At 42.8% G+C, this 15383-nt stretch overlaps 3 protein-coding genes across 3 annotated transcripts; 1 reads left to right on the forward strand and 2 right to left on the reverse strand.

Annotated features, from left to right (window-relative positions):
• Nucleotides 1-1735: 1735 nt before the first annotated feature.
• On the reverse strand, nucleotides 1736-2904 carry LOC135638064 (zinc finger protein ZAT12-like). The gene has a single exon (XM_065151014.1). It carries the CDS (start codon nucleotides 2492-2494, stop codon nucleotides 1970-1972), a length of 525 nt encoding a protein of 174 aa, XP_065007086.1. The 5' UTR covers nucleotides 2495-2904; the 3' UTR covers nucleotides 1736-1969.
• A 988-nt stretch (nucleotides 2905-3892) lies between these two features.
• On the reverse strand, nucleotides 3893-11822 carry LOC135638848 (protein ALP1-like). Its single transcript, XM_065152331.1, has 2 exons — nucleotides 11094-11822; nucleotides 3893-5270 (listed from the first exon to the last, which is right to left on the reverse strand). The coding sequence occupies exons 1-2, from the start codon at nucleotides 11443-11445 to the stop codon at nucleotides 4231-4233; spliced, it is 1392 nt and encodes a 463-aa protein (XP_065008403.1). The 5' UTR covers nucleotides 11446-11822; the 3' UTR covers nucleotides 3893-4230.
• A 2103-nt stretch (nucleotides 11823-13925) lies between these two features.
• LOC135638463 (zinc finger protein ZAT11-like) lies at nucleotides 13926-14315 on the forward strand. Its single transcript, XM_065151573.1, has one exon. The coding sequence runs from the start codon at nucleotides 13926-13928 to the stop codon at nucleotides 14313-14315; it is 390 nt and encodes a 129-aa protein (XP_065007645.1).
• The last annotated feature ends 1068 nt before the right edge of the window (nucleotides 14316-15383 follow it).

Raw genomic sequence — 15383 nt, forward strand, 5'->3', positions numbered from 1 at the left:
CCTCCCATGTACAAACCAGGAGGAAAAATGGGATATCATAAATACTATGGAGTGGCAATTGTAACACCTCCACCTGTGTCTGTTGGACTTTCATGGATATGGCCACATCAAGTCGAACTGATACTTACTATGGTGGACCACATTTGGCGTCCATCCTTTTTTTTCTGATCCTCGATGATACCTATTCGTAGTCGAGGTGGATCATTATTGTTACCAGCAATCTGAGTTCCAATTACCATGAAAGATACAAACAATGGAGAGCTTGGGGAAGTTTTGATCCCCCAAATGTTGCAGTCAGGATTGGTCTCGAGTTTATTACCAAGTCCGTGCACCTTCTTGGGAGTAGAGTGTAGATGATGATGTCTCGAGCATATCTTCTTCCTTGTTGCTGTGGTCTCTGCTCTGCTCTGCTCCGCTCTGTACAAATTATCACCACATATTTGGTTGGACAAGATGACAGGCGGCCTCCTTTTCATGCCCGGGGTGCAATGCTCCTCCATCCAGAGCAGTTTCTCTCTCTTGCTGCATCTCAGCTTTTACTTTTACCTTTACCTTGATCTTGGACAAGTAACATCGCTCCTCTTCATGTTTCTTCCCCTTCCTTTCTTCGTTCTCTGCCGCCCATTGCAGAAACAGGAACAACAAAACTTGCAGATCCAGTGGGAGATTCTACCAAAAGCTGGACATACCTCAAAGCAGTGCATACTCCCAACATTTATTTTCCACCACACCGACCAGCCGATGTGTAGTTTACATAGATAGTAATGACAGTGAAACAAGCTAAGACTGCTGAAACCAAGGCAACACCGCTGACTACTACCGACATAACTCTACTAAGCATTCGTAAAAGAGAGTAGAACCAGGGTCTTCTTAATGCTTCTTGGGGACACCTTGCTTGAGCTCCTGAGCAGCCAAAGCCGACGACGGAGGTGAAGGATCTGCAGCTTCTTCCGTTGATGATGTCTTGCCCGACCTGGCTGCAGCCTTCTTCTCACCACCCTCCATTGGAGGAGCCTCAAAGCTGGTTAAGCTCTCCGGCAGAGCGAAGACGGTCTGCGATGCCCTCCTCTGGTGACGACTTGGCCTTTCGGACATCCTTCCGTGGGAGACACAGGAAATAGTAGAAGGGAGCAAGGCAGCAGGAGGCGGAGGTTCAAGTATAAGTAAGCAGAGCTATCAAAGCAGCTTTAATGTCGTTCGGACATTGACCAAACCCTCGCATTAAATGAGAGGAACGAACATGGCGACGCCAGAAGAGAGTCATATATATATATATATAATATATATATATATATGGGAGAAGACGATGTCTTATCCGCCGCCATGAAGTTACATGAATGCCCTGAGCTCGAGAGAAAAGGTGGGTAGATTACCGAGAAGCAAACACTGTATTTTGTTTTCCTTGGTGGAAATCTGAACCATATTATGAACATGGGTGAAATGTACTTGGTCCAATCGCCACCTGATGGAAGAGGAGGAAACATCGATGCCACAATGAAGTAGATCGAGAGAGAGAGAGAAAAAACATTGATGCTACAAATGGAAGAGTGATGTATGTATGGATCTTAGGGGAAGTAAATGCTTCGAAGAACTCCACACCTCAATGTGAGAGTCAATTAGTCTTCACGTGTCGGACGGATCCAATGGTATTAAATGGGGAATCGAATAACAGTAAGCGATCTTTCTGCTCATACAATAATTTTCTTTTCTTTTTTGCAGATGACAAAATGCTGGATGGGTTACAAATACCGAAAAAGAAAGAGAGATCATTTCTTGTTCTTTACGTTCTCCTCGAAAAGGACAAAAAAAATACCAAAAATATTTATTGAATCTGTACATCGATATGAATACGTAGTCGTCCATAAATCTCGACACTACCAACCATGACGAGGAATGTGCAGACCTCAGGAACGCAAATATAACGACGAAAATTGAACAAAATGGCAACAAAAATGAAAGAAATGTTTCATCAATGCCAGCAATCCACCATCGGAATCTCGTCCATGACTTCCGATCCCGGACCGAGCTTGATATCATTCTCCAAAGGCGGCAAGTTCAAGTCCAAAAGCCTCTCTCTCCGCTCCACCGGCTTCTCCGCCGCTAGGATGAGGCCGGAGCCGACGGTTGTTGTGGCTCTGTGCCGCCTCATGTGGCCTCCCAGGGCCTGCCCTATGGCGAACTCGACACCGCAGATGGAGCACTCGTGCACCCTTCGCTTGGCGGCCGCCCCGGCTTGCGTTTGACCGTGGCCGTGGCCGTCCAGCCTCGGCTTCTTGTGGCTCGCTCGGTGACCGCCGAGCGCTTGGAACGAAGGGAACTGCCGGTTGCATGTTCTGCACTCGAACACCCGTTCCGACGACGACTGCACCAAGTAATCGCTCTCTTCTGTTCCGCCGCCGCTGCGTCCTCGTGAAAGAAGCAACAAGACGTTGGCCATGTTGATGCAGGCCACTTGTTTCTCTCCCTCTCCTCCTCCAAATCTGCATCTCTTCATGTCTCACTCGAGAACCAAAAGGGTTTACAGAGAGAAGCGAAGGTGATGCAAAGGATGAAGCGAACGACTCGAGACTGATATTTAATGCAGGCTGTTCTTTTGTGGCTTGACTAAGCTGCACATCGGAGGACGATCTGGTGGACACGTTAATGGCAGCTGCTAAACGTGAAGTACGTGGTTGCCCCCCTCAAGAAGGAACCCAACGGATCAACACAAAAATGTGATATCGCATGAAACTTGCTTCTAAAGACGACCGTCCGTGTGATCAGAGGAGCCTGCATGCATGCTGCAAATTACTTTTACACTGTAATAATATTAGCTCGCCTGCATCGCCCTTTGAAGTCAGCATGAGCTTCGCTTATCAGATTCTTCCCTCACTAGTCTCCTTACCCGCATACAGTTACGTTCTTAGCCGAGGAAGGAGACATGTATGTATGATCATCACGTTGGATCCACGAGAACTAACTCGAGTTGCAGCTTCATGTCTTAGATTGTTACTGGTTGCAATGGAACTTTTAGGTGGAAGACATGTAGGTGGATCGTGTTTGACTTTTGTGCGTACTATAATAATGCGGAGTCAATGAGGTGGGGAATCCATTGTTTAATGTCAGGCTGCGTGTTCTCGTCATGGCTTCCGTAGCGCAGCAATCTTAAAATGCATCAGACTGCTTCTCGTGGAAAGCAAAGGCCAATTTCGGCTTCCGTTTACTAAGAGGAGAGGATGAAACTTGGAGTTATGTTGATGAGGAGGTCAGCAAGAAAACGATGGGCTCTTAGACTCGCGAAAGTCTAAGCGAAATTATAATAGCCGAATGAGAAGGTGTGTGACATGATACGTAATAATGCCTTGAGATCAACGTAAGGACGTTCTGTAGCGAATCATCCATCTTGCTGGGGAACTCCAAGCACCAAAGCTAAGCCTTTGCTTGCACACGAATCCATCTACCATCAATTTCTTTTGATTTAATGGATTTCAGCTTTTGCGTTCGAGTCATCGAGCAAACAAGAGGGAATAAACTGCTGCAAGAACACAGAGGAGAGACGTGGGTTTGGTCAACTCTTCGTTTCTCGGAAGCCAAGTTGACTGAGGCTACTCTCTCAGACCGTGTCGGATGTTTGTCGGTCTACCCTCAGAATTCCAATTCCAACAGCGCGCCGCAAACACCATTTCTTGTTTCTGAAACTTTTTCTGACACAAAGACCACAAGGGGGGTATAAGACAGGTGTGATCAACCTCCGTTCACGAGTTCCACCCCAGAGCAAGCACCATTTAGCTACGTTTAACTGTCACCAGTTCTACCATGGGCAATCTACAAGCATATGGATCATAGATTTCATGCAAAGGACCACAGGGCAACGATTTCATTAGCAAATATAAATGATCCATATAAAAAAACAGAGAACAATAAACGAGCTATTTGTTCCTTTTATAAATAGACAACTGCTGCTCCTGCCAATTGTCAATTGTCAATTGCCAATTGATCTTATTCTCGGCATCTACTTTTACAAAATCTAGTGCAGTTTTGCATGATGTTGTTTCGACACATTGCGAATGTAACTCTAGCTCACCCCAGGAGTTTTGTGTTGGAAGAGGCATTCAATGCATGCAATTGCAGAAATAAACCACCTCTTGGCCATCAAATCTGACGATAGAAAAATTGAACCTAATTCGATGTCTCTCGATACCCATCTTTCGGCATCCAGGAATAGAGGAAGAAAGCAGTTCCCAAACCATTTCAGGGTGGCAATCTACCAGACAGGTAGCGAGACAACTTATCTCGTAGTATGCTTCCATTGTCATCTGTTATGTCACAGAATTGTTGCTTGTAACTCGTGTCATGTTCGTCGGACGACGAGGGCATCACGTCTCTGACTTCATCTTCCAAGTCGATTGCTATGTTGTGCAGCAAGCAGCAAACGTAAATTATTCTTGGCAGTCTATGCTTGTCAGGCCTCCACATTTCACCCTGAATGATCTTCCACATTCCTTTCAGCCTTGCCAGTGCCCTCTGGGCCACCATCCTTGTTGCGGAAAGTCTTTTGTTGAACTCGATTTTGCCATCTGCGAGGTCCTTCCCTTGGTAAGGAGTGAGAAGCCATGGAAGAAGTGGGAAGCCTGAATCACCAATTACGTACTCTCTCACTTCTAATTTTTCAGGAAGCTCCACTTTCTCTCCGTTCAGCCTCGTACCTTTCTCGCACATTTTGAAGAAGCCTGAGCTTTGTAACACTGGTACTTCGTTCATGCTCCCAGGCCAACCTGTGATTATGTCTCGGAATCTCAAATCGGGGTCAACAACAGCTTGCAATACCATGCTGTGTTTCTTCTCATAATCAACCCACACCTTGTTAGAAGCATCCACCGAAGGCAGGCACATCATGATATGAGTGGTGTCAATGGCACCGCAACAGTTTGGCAAACCTTGAATCTCTTCAAACTTGGACTTAATATCTTCCATCTCCGGAGACGTTGGCCATTTCAGATGGTAGATACCTCTCTCTTCCATAGCTTCCACAAACCGCCAAGTTACCTGAGAAACAGTTGAGTGGTTCATCCCAAATGACACTCCAATATTCAATAGCGATTCACCAGAGCTTAATCTTCTCAAAGCAATAGCTACTTGATCTTCTAGGGAGAGGATTTTGCCATCTGTGAAAGCAAAATTTGATGTTCTCGCCATCAAGTCATCCCTGACCAATGAGCATATGTAGTTGAAAGTCTTCCTTGATATCTTGAAGATCGATTCAAACTTTCTCGGTTCTTTGGATAAGTGTCCTGGAAGCATCGAGGGAAGAAGGTCACCATATGCTTGAATCATCATAAGAGCATGGTAGACCGACTAATTGAAATTTCATCAACACATACATGTCCATACATTGTGAAGGAGGACTATCACAAACCAGAGATGATACATGTTGACCACAAAAAACACGGTCAAGAGTTAAGCAGATTGCTTATGCATGAATTTTGCGATTAACATGACAAAGACGGCACTATCACCTTACCTAATCCACACCAAATACCTACAACCAGAGACCGGAGGCAGTTTGCTCCATAAAACTCAATACAGAATTTCGTAAACTAGTTATTGGTCACTTGTTACATAAATATAGTTAGAGACCATAATAGAATGATCTTGTACCAGTCTATGCTCGGACCAGTAAAAGATGGTTGATATGTTGCATGCCTACTGGTATTTGAAACTATACTTTGTTTGTCACAAGACTCACAACCACATCAACTATTGCATAAAGGCGAATTTTCATGTTAAACCCGCCATCTCTTATCATGGTTTTGATGATAGAAAAACAATGATAGGCTGAGGAATTAACTCCTGTAGTAGTTGATTCATCAATGTTTTACATCCAACACAAGGCAACTAATGTGAACAAACAAGAAAAAACCAAACATAACGAGCCTAACAAGCTCCATGGGGGGATGTAGATGACACCCGTAAAGTCTTGAAGATTGATGCTATGAGTTTAACTAGATTGAATTTGTATGACATAAGGCTCAAATAGCTCATATAGGCCAAATACACTCTGGATGGATCATAATTGGACTGATTATTATCCAAAATGAAAGGTCTCAGTACAATGATGTAATGAACAAAAGCGTTATTTTTGTTCCTGATAATTGAGATATACAAGGAATTATTTATAGTAAATTTTATCTTAACTATTTTCTTGTGATTATCAAATCAATAATTTAGACCGACAAAAAAGTTTATGTCAAATAATTTATTTTCTATTCTAGGTTGCCCTGTCTTGATTGTTAACACACCATATATTCCCAATAAGACCAGTTATGAAATTTCCAATGAAATGAATCAAGAGGATAATCCATTTTTCCTGTCTGGAATTTTCCTCCTGATGAGCCAGATCAATTGTTGACGTCCAAATGGAGACTACTATAACCACTAAGAAAATCCTAAACCAACGGAAATGGCTGCAAGAAGCTACCGCAATCTTGCATATGCAAAGTAATAGTAAGTTAAAACAATGCAAAAAATGCTATGCCATAATTCAAATGATTGTCAATTTCACTCAAAACACTATGACAAGTAAGCTAACTGGAAGAAGTAGAAATAATGGTTCTAGACATAACACGTAAAGCCAATATTAAAAGAAAACATTTTACTGAGAGTATACAGCTTATAAGGCAAACTTGTACTTGCTAACATCAGCTAACAATAACGAGAAGTTTTCTAGTCTAATTAGAAAAAGGTCTTCGATTTGATCCCAAATATTCAATCTGAAATATCTGAAATGTCATTAAAAAATTATCTCAATAGATAATTTAGAAATTCTGCAACAGTTATGCAACAGAAAGTCCCTCGATTATGAAGCCTATAGCTGCAAGTTCATATAAATAGTTTGGACATTCATTTGCAGGGAAGATTGGCCAACTGAGTGTAATCAGAGAAAACATTAGTTTACTTAATTAAAAGGTAAAGATGCATAGCTAACATAGTATTTATTTGATGCTCATTGGTTAAAGAACTCAAGTGTGAGCAATAGTGCCATCGTTAGATTGCCCCTCTGTGACTTGAGAGTTAAAAGTTTGAACCATAAAAGTAATCTTTGTACTTGCATAGTTAAATTTACATACGTCAACTCTCCTCAGATTCCGTATTTGCGGAGCCTCATGCATTTGGCTTTCTTTTCAGTTAGAATATCTCAGGGTGCAAACACTGACACCCAAGGGAAGTCAAGAGTTTTGTTTTAGTATCATCGTAATATTCAGAACTTCATATGAAAAGTTGATACCATGAACTTGAAATGAGAATGATTTTTGACATCAATGTGACTTTACTGTCTGATAATTGTCAGTCACTGGGCCAGTAAATTATTAGAAAGAAAAACTATGAAAACCAAAATGTGCAGTGGCAGAGACCAAGCTATGTACTACAACAGAGAACCTTGAAGTATTGAACAAACTGCCTGATAGATGAAACTCAATAATAAACTTTATGCTTTACAGTCAAAGATGTAGGACTTCTGCGGTGACTATTTGCTACATGTAAACTTCATTTTTCAGGAATTCTGACAAGTGTCACCTTTTAATGTGCTTGTTCATAAAAAAACACAAACACTCCAGGAACTCTGATTTCTGTGAGTGTCCAAATGTGTGGCATTTACATATCTTCCTAAAGTGTTTATTCAAAGAATACTTTGGTGATTGTGTTGGAAGTATTTGAAGTTTTGAACACTGTTTTTGTTGTCAAACTTCTCTTTTTATTTTTCTTGTAAGTAATATGCCATGTTCATAAGTTATTGAAAGAAAGGATCATTCATTTTTTCATAGTTCTTTGTAAGTATAGCTGAAAGCCCACCTTTTTGCTCATGAAATGTAGAGATAAAACAAAAGGATCACCCATGAAGACATTTTGGGAGAAAACAAAAGAAAACAGAACATGTTGCACAAGGTAATGTCTGCAAGCAGGCTACCGCAACATATTTTCACATATGCATATGCATTTATGTCAACTTTATACTTAAAGAAATTATTGCCATTAAGAAAAAAATACAGTTAACATTAGTTGCAAATCATGACAACTTCAATTTACAATGAGAAGCTATGGTCATACGAAAATCTATGGGATTATATGAATAGGTAGTAAGAAATAGCTAAGCATTTAACGCAATTTTGTCATGTGCAGATAAAAGAAAGAAAGAATCAGGAAGGAGGGAAATGCATATGCAACCTTTTTATGAGGGCTCACACAAGTAAGAAGGTCTCATATGTCTTATGCAACAACGAAACCTCAAGTGAAACTCAAGAACACAAATGAATAACGACAATCCACAAGATAAGCAACATCACAGTCAGTCTATCACCAAGGATTACACACGCCAGTGAGGGCTGCACATGGTCATAAGAACCTTGTCGGTTGACATGTACAGTGTCAAACAAATTAGCAGCATAGAGTATTGGGACAAGGGAATTCCAAAATGGCTTTTGGCTATCACAGAGAGCATGGTAATCCAACATGTGCCAGGAAACCAAAAGTGCCACTGCAACAATCAACTTTTGGCCAACATAAACTGTGTTCATCCTGATTTATCATTGGAACACTATATATTTGCTCCTCTAATTGCAAACTAAAAGACCACTTCTCTTATTTCTCTATTGTTTATCGCTTAGATGAGACAATTCTAGTTTGTTCCGGTAAACTTTATAGCTCATAGCCTTGATGAATCCAAGTGAAATGGGTTCTCAATTTAGTATGTTTTTCATCAGGTTGGTATATAACCAAATTTGAGTTCTGATGACTTCAGGATATGTTTTATGTGTAAGCCTGTGAACACATTCACTTGACATGTATTTGTAATATAACAGTATAATTCACCTATGGAACCTTTTTTGGACACCATCTGGTGTCTTTATAACATCCTCCTTGAACATCTGAACGTCGATACCTGAAGCATGTGCAGAGACATCATAGAATATCTCTCTTCTATGGCATAATTTCATCTAACTGAATTTCAAAAAGCCAACCAAGAGAAGTTTCAGTCAAGCAAAATGAAAAGATCAAAGATATTTCAATTTGAGATGGTACTATCCAGTCAAGCAAAATGAAAAGATCAATGAGAAGCCTGAAATCTCATTGTTGAAGTTGATCTACACCCTTTAAAGTGTCTCCACAAAAATCATGAAATATGAATCCCATTTGTCTGTCCAAATTCTTTCCAATGACTTGTTGATTGAGCAAACATAATTAGTCTTGATATTTCTGATATATGGTACTTTAACAAGTACCAATATGGAATTTTAAGCAAATTAACTGACAGATGATTTTGGAAAAATCGCAACGTTGATTAACAGGCTATAACCAGCTAATAGGGTATTGAGGGCCATGTTAAGTGCATAATCTTTTGGAGTGGATGGAACTGGGCTTAAATGAAGGTTGAGATTTTGAAAGGTGAATGAATGAGCCTAGTGAACCTTTCTTATATAGTGTCAACAGCCTCATGCATGAGGCTTTCTTCCGCCGAAAAGCCACATGTTATTATTTTGACAATGGTTTAAAAAAATTTCACATCCTATTGATGACAAGTCCCAAACAACCAGAGAAAATTCACGACTTGGCAATAAGAACATTAGCAAAATTTTCAAAATTCTGTTAGTAGGAAAAGCACTGGAAGTATGATCAAGAAAAATCTTCGGATAGCATCTGAGGGCTGAGGGTGCTGCTAAGTAGGCACTTCTGGTCTTCGATAATCTCGGTATGTTTGATAATTTAGTTAATTCTTTGAGAAGATCATTCCTTTGGAAAGTGAATGGGAGCATAGATAAGGAACACATGAATCAAAATGCATACATTTTATCCTATTTCATGGAATGCAATTCTTAGAAATATAAGGAATATGCCTTTAAGCACTTATTGGCACATTCCGGATGGTAAATAGTAGAACAGTTAATTTCAGAGGAAGCTTATTATGTTACACGTACTTTTAATTTAATTTAGCACATCTGAAAACCTAAGCAAGAGCTGAAAATTTAGAGACATAAATCAGTTATATCCTGATTATGTATGGTTCAGGAGGCTTAAGAGTGCTACAGAAAATCATGCAAAAAGCATGTGAAATAGACACATTGATGGATCTCCAAGATCCAATTCTACTATTGCTGATAACATAACAGCGTGGCTATTAATCAAAGATCCTAGTAACCCATTCGATGGCAACTTGTGGCGATAACTCGGTGTAGACAAATTTAAGAAAATAAAACTTTTAAGGCCCTCAACTTCTTCCTAGACTTCCCTTCATTTACTTTCGGCTTGTACTATATATGTTTAGGATTTCATCATGTCAAAATAGTCCATTAATGATAAGCAAAGTAACTCCAACCAAAAATGTACATGCTTCTTAGAGATCATAGCTTCCATACAGTGACATAATCATAAAGTTCTAAAGACTGACATCTGATTTAGGTGTTGCTAGAAACACAAGCAAAAGAAGTTATTCCTTCTCATTGGACCAATTAAGCATCCACTTGTAAGATTTGAGATGCCAATATGTTCGTGACCTTTCGAGCATTATCATTTCCTACGTTAAGAAAATCTATAGTAGCAACGATTTTCGTTACATGATCCACCCAAAATTTGGGCAGAACATAGACCGTGCTCTTTGATTTAACCAAACTCCATTTGGGATGGCAAAATAAAGAGATGAATCTACCAGCGATGTTATACAGCTGATTACAGCATCAAATGCTTGATTCATAACATTGAGAGTCGAAACTGTTTCTAAGGATATATGCAAGCACTTCAAGAACATAACTTTTAGTCATTGACATGCGGCTACCCCAATTAAAAGTTCTCATGCTAGATGTTAACAAATACCAAGTTTAGGCACGATGATATCGATGGATAAGAAACAATTAACTGAGAATTAAGTTTCTAATTGATACCCATATGCATTACCGAAAGAACTCGAGAAACCCAATCCAACAAGCCAAAGTACATGATACCCATCGACTGTAATCGAACTATTACAACACACACTTGCCCACTCGAGGTCGCTGATCCCACGAGATGGAAGAAAAGATAACGAACGAGAGCAAACAAGAACAAGATCGACGAAAGAGAGGAACCTGTAATCCTTCTCGAGAAGTCGTCCCACCAGTCACCACTTCCCGGCGCCGCAGCCGTGACCCTGGCCGCGGCGTTCTTCTCTGCCCTCTTCCTCTTCTTGAGCCCTCTCACCGGGCCCATGATCACGGCTCTTCCACCAAGAACTCGACACGGAAGCTCCGCAAACCCCACCGACAGGGTCCAGAAAGGATCGAACGACACCAAAGAAATCGAATTAGAAGAAGGGAGAGACGGAGACGAACAGGTCCGCAAGCTGCTTCCTTTAAGACGAGCGAAGAGCAGGGGAAGAATATAAAGGAGATCAGTGGGGACAGGATGTGGACAGCGACCAAGTGTGGCTGGAGGAGGCATGCAAGGCCAGTTATGGAGCAGGAAAGGAGGAGGGAGGAAGAGGAAAAGGTTGGTGGGAGAGCGAATGTTATGGTTGGGGACTGGTGGTGGTGGTGGTGGTGCTGCTGCTGCTTCTATAGCATGCACAACACCACCATGGTTCCATGGATGAGTGGGTACGAAAAGGATTGAGACAGCAAGCAAAGCAAATCAGTATCTAATGAGGACCCTTCATCGTGTGTGTATGAGAGAGAGAGAGAGAGAGAGTTACTCCATATGGGCAGTGCAGCCGGCAAATAGGGGAGGAGGGACTCCTTTGCACTGGTTGTCCCATGTTGTCAAGGTCTTGGCTTGGACTCGGAGATCTTGGGCCAGACCACCTCCTCCATTCCTCGGCTGGATCATGATCACTGTTTTGTAACCAGGGTTTGAATCTCTGGTACAATGTACATGATGGGGTTCATCTTTTATATCTAGGTAGGTCATCATGAATTGGTAACAGTGTCAAAGACTTCCTTTCTTAGAAAACATGGAAAGACAAGTATTGATGAGATTGCACCCTCCTCCCTCGGGCATGCAATTGGATCCATCCATCGGCTGCCTAGATTTGGGAAATGGGGATCGTCTGCGACGGGCATAGGGTTGGTTGGTTGGTTGACCAGGGTGGCTCAGATTTGGACTGCGGGCTTTTAGTCTATAGCACTTGCGATGCCAGAAATGCCCCCATTACATACAAGTGATGTATGTACTATGCGGACTTCGTTGTGGCATCACCATCATCATGATTTCATAATATTCGTATTCACAACGTCGATGTTGATGATCTCTCCATGTCATTCATAACTACTATCAGTGGTAATAAGAATGGATTCAGATCCTTACAACGTTGGGGGGCAATGCCGATTATAGCACCCATGTCGCATGCGTAACATAAACACAAGGGTCACGCTTACCACACCGTTGGCCACCACGGCTGGGGATCGTGATCCACCGGTCGACACGTTGTACGCGTGGCACCGCGAGGATGTCACGAAGCCCAGCATTTCGATCTGGTGTCAGCTGACGACTCGCCGTTCTCCGTGTTCCGTGTTGGGCAGCAGCACAGCGATCCACCGGAATAGCCGCCCTCGCTGGGCTCCATCCCTTGATTCCGACTTCCAGGCGCTCTAATCGGCTCGTTTGACCGCATGAAGTACGAGGGAGATGATTGATTAATAATCTAATTAGCATATCAATTAAAACATCGGTGCAGATGAGGAATTATGTTCCCATTTCATCAAAAAAACGCAACAACATTAAACTTAACAAGCCTGTGGCTGTAAGGATGTTGTAGGACCCCGTCATCGGCTCCAACGTTGAGAGCAAACCTTATCCACCGCCCAAGATGGACGCATTTGTTTCCCTGTTACCGTGGACCCGAGCAGGTCAACGTACCTTCGTCGCCATGTCTATGTAATCCCACGATACGAGTTCGTATGGCCCTGGATTAATTGCTCGCTGACTCGGTCAACTTACGCCCTTGATTAATTACAGTGGCTGCACCGTCCGTGGCTTCTGGAGACAGCGATCTCTCCATGTCGATGTGGTCCAGTGTGTGCAACTTCCACATCAGTATCTCTGGCGTTCTAATCTTTTTCATAAGTGCATTTTAAAGTGTGTGCTTCTCCGAAAAGTTCTTGGTAGTTTAATTATCTGCTGTTAGTGGTTTCTGACTTGTTTTCGCTGGTTTTCTGCACAACTCCAGCGGAAGATGCCCGTGTCACCTTTTCAGCCCACCCCGGTCGTGGCATCGGAGTTCTTTATTCGTGTGAGCTAACGAATCTTTCCGATCTGCTGACACAGAGATGACGAAGAACGATGATGCAACAAGTTACGTGAAGCCGAGATAAGAAGGCCGAGTCAGCTACTACATCTCCAGGAAGCAAGGTTATTTTTCCTGCATCCGTCAATCTTTTATGTTATATTGTTGACTCTATAGCTTATGCGATCAACGTCGTGGTCATCAACGAATCGAGTTTCATATCATCGTTTTGGTGATGGATGAAGAAGATCAGATTATTTGTTGAGGCCATCCACTGTTAGCACTCGCAGTGTCCGTCTGCTACGTACCATCGCCGCATGTAGCGTTTACTAGGAAGGAGATTCAAGTCAAACCAGCTCCGCGTGGTCTAAGAAGAAAAGCGACAGATGATTTTGGACTCGCGTCCTTCCACAATGTTTCCTCCTACGGTGCGAAGCGATAACGAATAAGCACCAAGTCATGGGAGAACCTTCCGAGAAGCTGCAGCAGTCTGAACCTAGAACACACTCGAAGTTGTTCCCTCTGGATTTTTCTGAAAGTTTCCGGCGTTTTACGCGGCCGTGTGGATAAGTTCTGCAATGTATTAATAGCAGAGCCACTCAACTAATCTTCTACGTTCTTGGTAAGTGTAGAAACATATCTCGGTGCAAGGCGTTAAGTGAAAGGTGTCGAGGCATCGGGCTGCTCGATGAAGCGTGGAATGGATTCGGAAAATGCTGAGCAGTTGCTGTCACTCTCACTGGGCGTTGAGCCCGGGAAGAAACGCCGGAGGACGAAGGCGGCCGACGGCGTCTTCCAGTGCAAGACCTGCGGTCGCCAGTTCCCGACGTTCCAAGCGCTCGGCGGCCACCGGACTAGCCACAAGCGCCCTTGCAGCGTGCACCGGTGCTTTCTCTGCGGCGCGGGTTTCGCCATGGGGCGAGCTTTGGGCGGTCATATGCGGCGACACAAGGCCATGGGTGATAAGGAGCCGAAGCAGAGCGATCAGAAGAAGAAGCCCGACACGGACATGGCTCCTCTGGAGTTCAACCTGTCTGAGGTGGTCCGCAGGAGTAGTTCCCACTCTCAGCTGCTTCAGTTGTTCGTTTAGAAGACCGTGTGATTATATCTTAGAAACTCCATACGTGTAGACAGATTTTGATTGCAATAAAAATGTTATCTGCTCTGTCAAATCTTCTCTAGCTTCTCATCAACTACGAAAACCAAGTCGTTTCTCTTCTCTGTCGTTGGAGCTTAGACTGCACAAACACTGGTTTTTTAGCCCATGTTCTGCCCTATTAATTGGTTAACATATTCTTCTCTTCTAAGCTTCAAATTTACCGCTACAAGTTTAATGCTGCTCATGATGCTGAGAAGTACCAGTAACAAGGCTCAGAAGTATCACGTCCTAATCCAATATGCACATGAAGCAGACAATTCTTTAGTCTCGTCTCGGTCAAACACCGGAATGCACTAACCAAACAAGGAAGCAGCATACCTGTCATCCTGTGGAGGTAGTAGTAGACGACGTGCGAGCTCAGCAATTTTTTCTTGCATTCAGGTCTAATGCCATGCCAATTCTTTCCAAACAACCGGAGACATCTTGTGGAAACTTAAGCTCGGCTGGGAAGCTTCAGCTAATTTCTTGGGTTGACTCGTATCTGATCCGAAGGTTGACGCTCTGCGCCTCAATGTGGAAGCTTCTATGTATGAGTTGCAGTCAAGCATTCCATCCTCGGTGTAAGCATCTTTATACGCGAGTGAGGGTATTCACATACATATATTGCATAAGGTACCTGGTCAAATTATCTTTAGAGCATTTCGGTGAAGAGAACGCTCCGAACAAACTCTCTTCCGTGTCTTCTCCTCCTCCATTTCTGCCTTCCGCAGAAATAGAAGGCGATACCAGCCGTTCAGGACGACAAGTCCACAAATAGCCACTGCAGGTGTACAAATACCTCCTCCGCTATCTTCTTCCTCATTCCAACAGCAACACGAGTTCAGTGCGTGCACGCACACTAAATCTTATATAGCCGGACATCCAAAGTCGAGGTAGACGATTACCATGGCAATCGCGAAGACCAGCTACTTGGCGATCGCTTGCCTGTGCTTGCTTCTACTGACAGCACCGGCAACGTCCGATACTATGTCGCCGGCAGCAACGTCGGATGGTCTCTCG

The sequence above is a fragment of the Musa acuminata genome, chromosome BXJ3-5 (genome assembly GCF_036884655.1).
Source record: "Musa acuminata AAA Group cultivar baxijiao chromosome BXJ3-5, Cavendish_Baxijiao_AAA, whole genome shotgun sequence".
In the NCBI taxonomy this organism is placed as follows: domain Eukaryota; kingdom Viridiplantae; phylum Streptophyta; class Magnoliopsida; order Zingiberales; family Musaceae; genus Musa; species Musa acuminata.

Bases quoted from the DNA above. Each gene is read 5' to 3' on its own strand.
- LOC135638848 (XM_065152331.1), bottom strand. From the start codon at position 11,445: ATGCCTCCTCCAGCCACACTTGGTCGCTGTCCACATCCTGTCCCCACT. The intron at 5,271-11,093 runs GTTCCTCTCTTT...CGATGCTTCCAG, and splicing joins CTTCTCGAGAAGGATTACAG to GACACTTATCCAAAGAACCG.
- LOC135638463 (XM_065151573.1), top strand. From the start codon at position 13,926: ATGGATTCGGAAAATGCTGAGCAGTTGCTGTCACTCTCACTGGGCGTT.
- LOC135638064 (XM_065151014.1), bottom strand. From the start codon at position 2,494: ATGAAGAGATGCAGATTTGGAGGAGGAGAGGGAGAGAAACAAGTGGCC.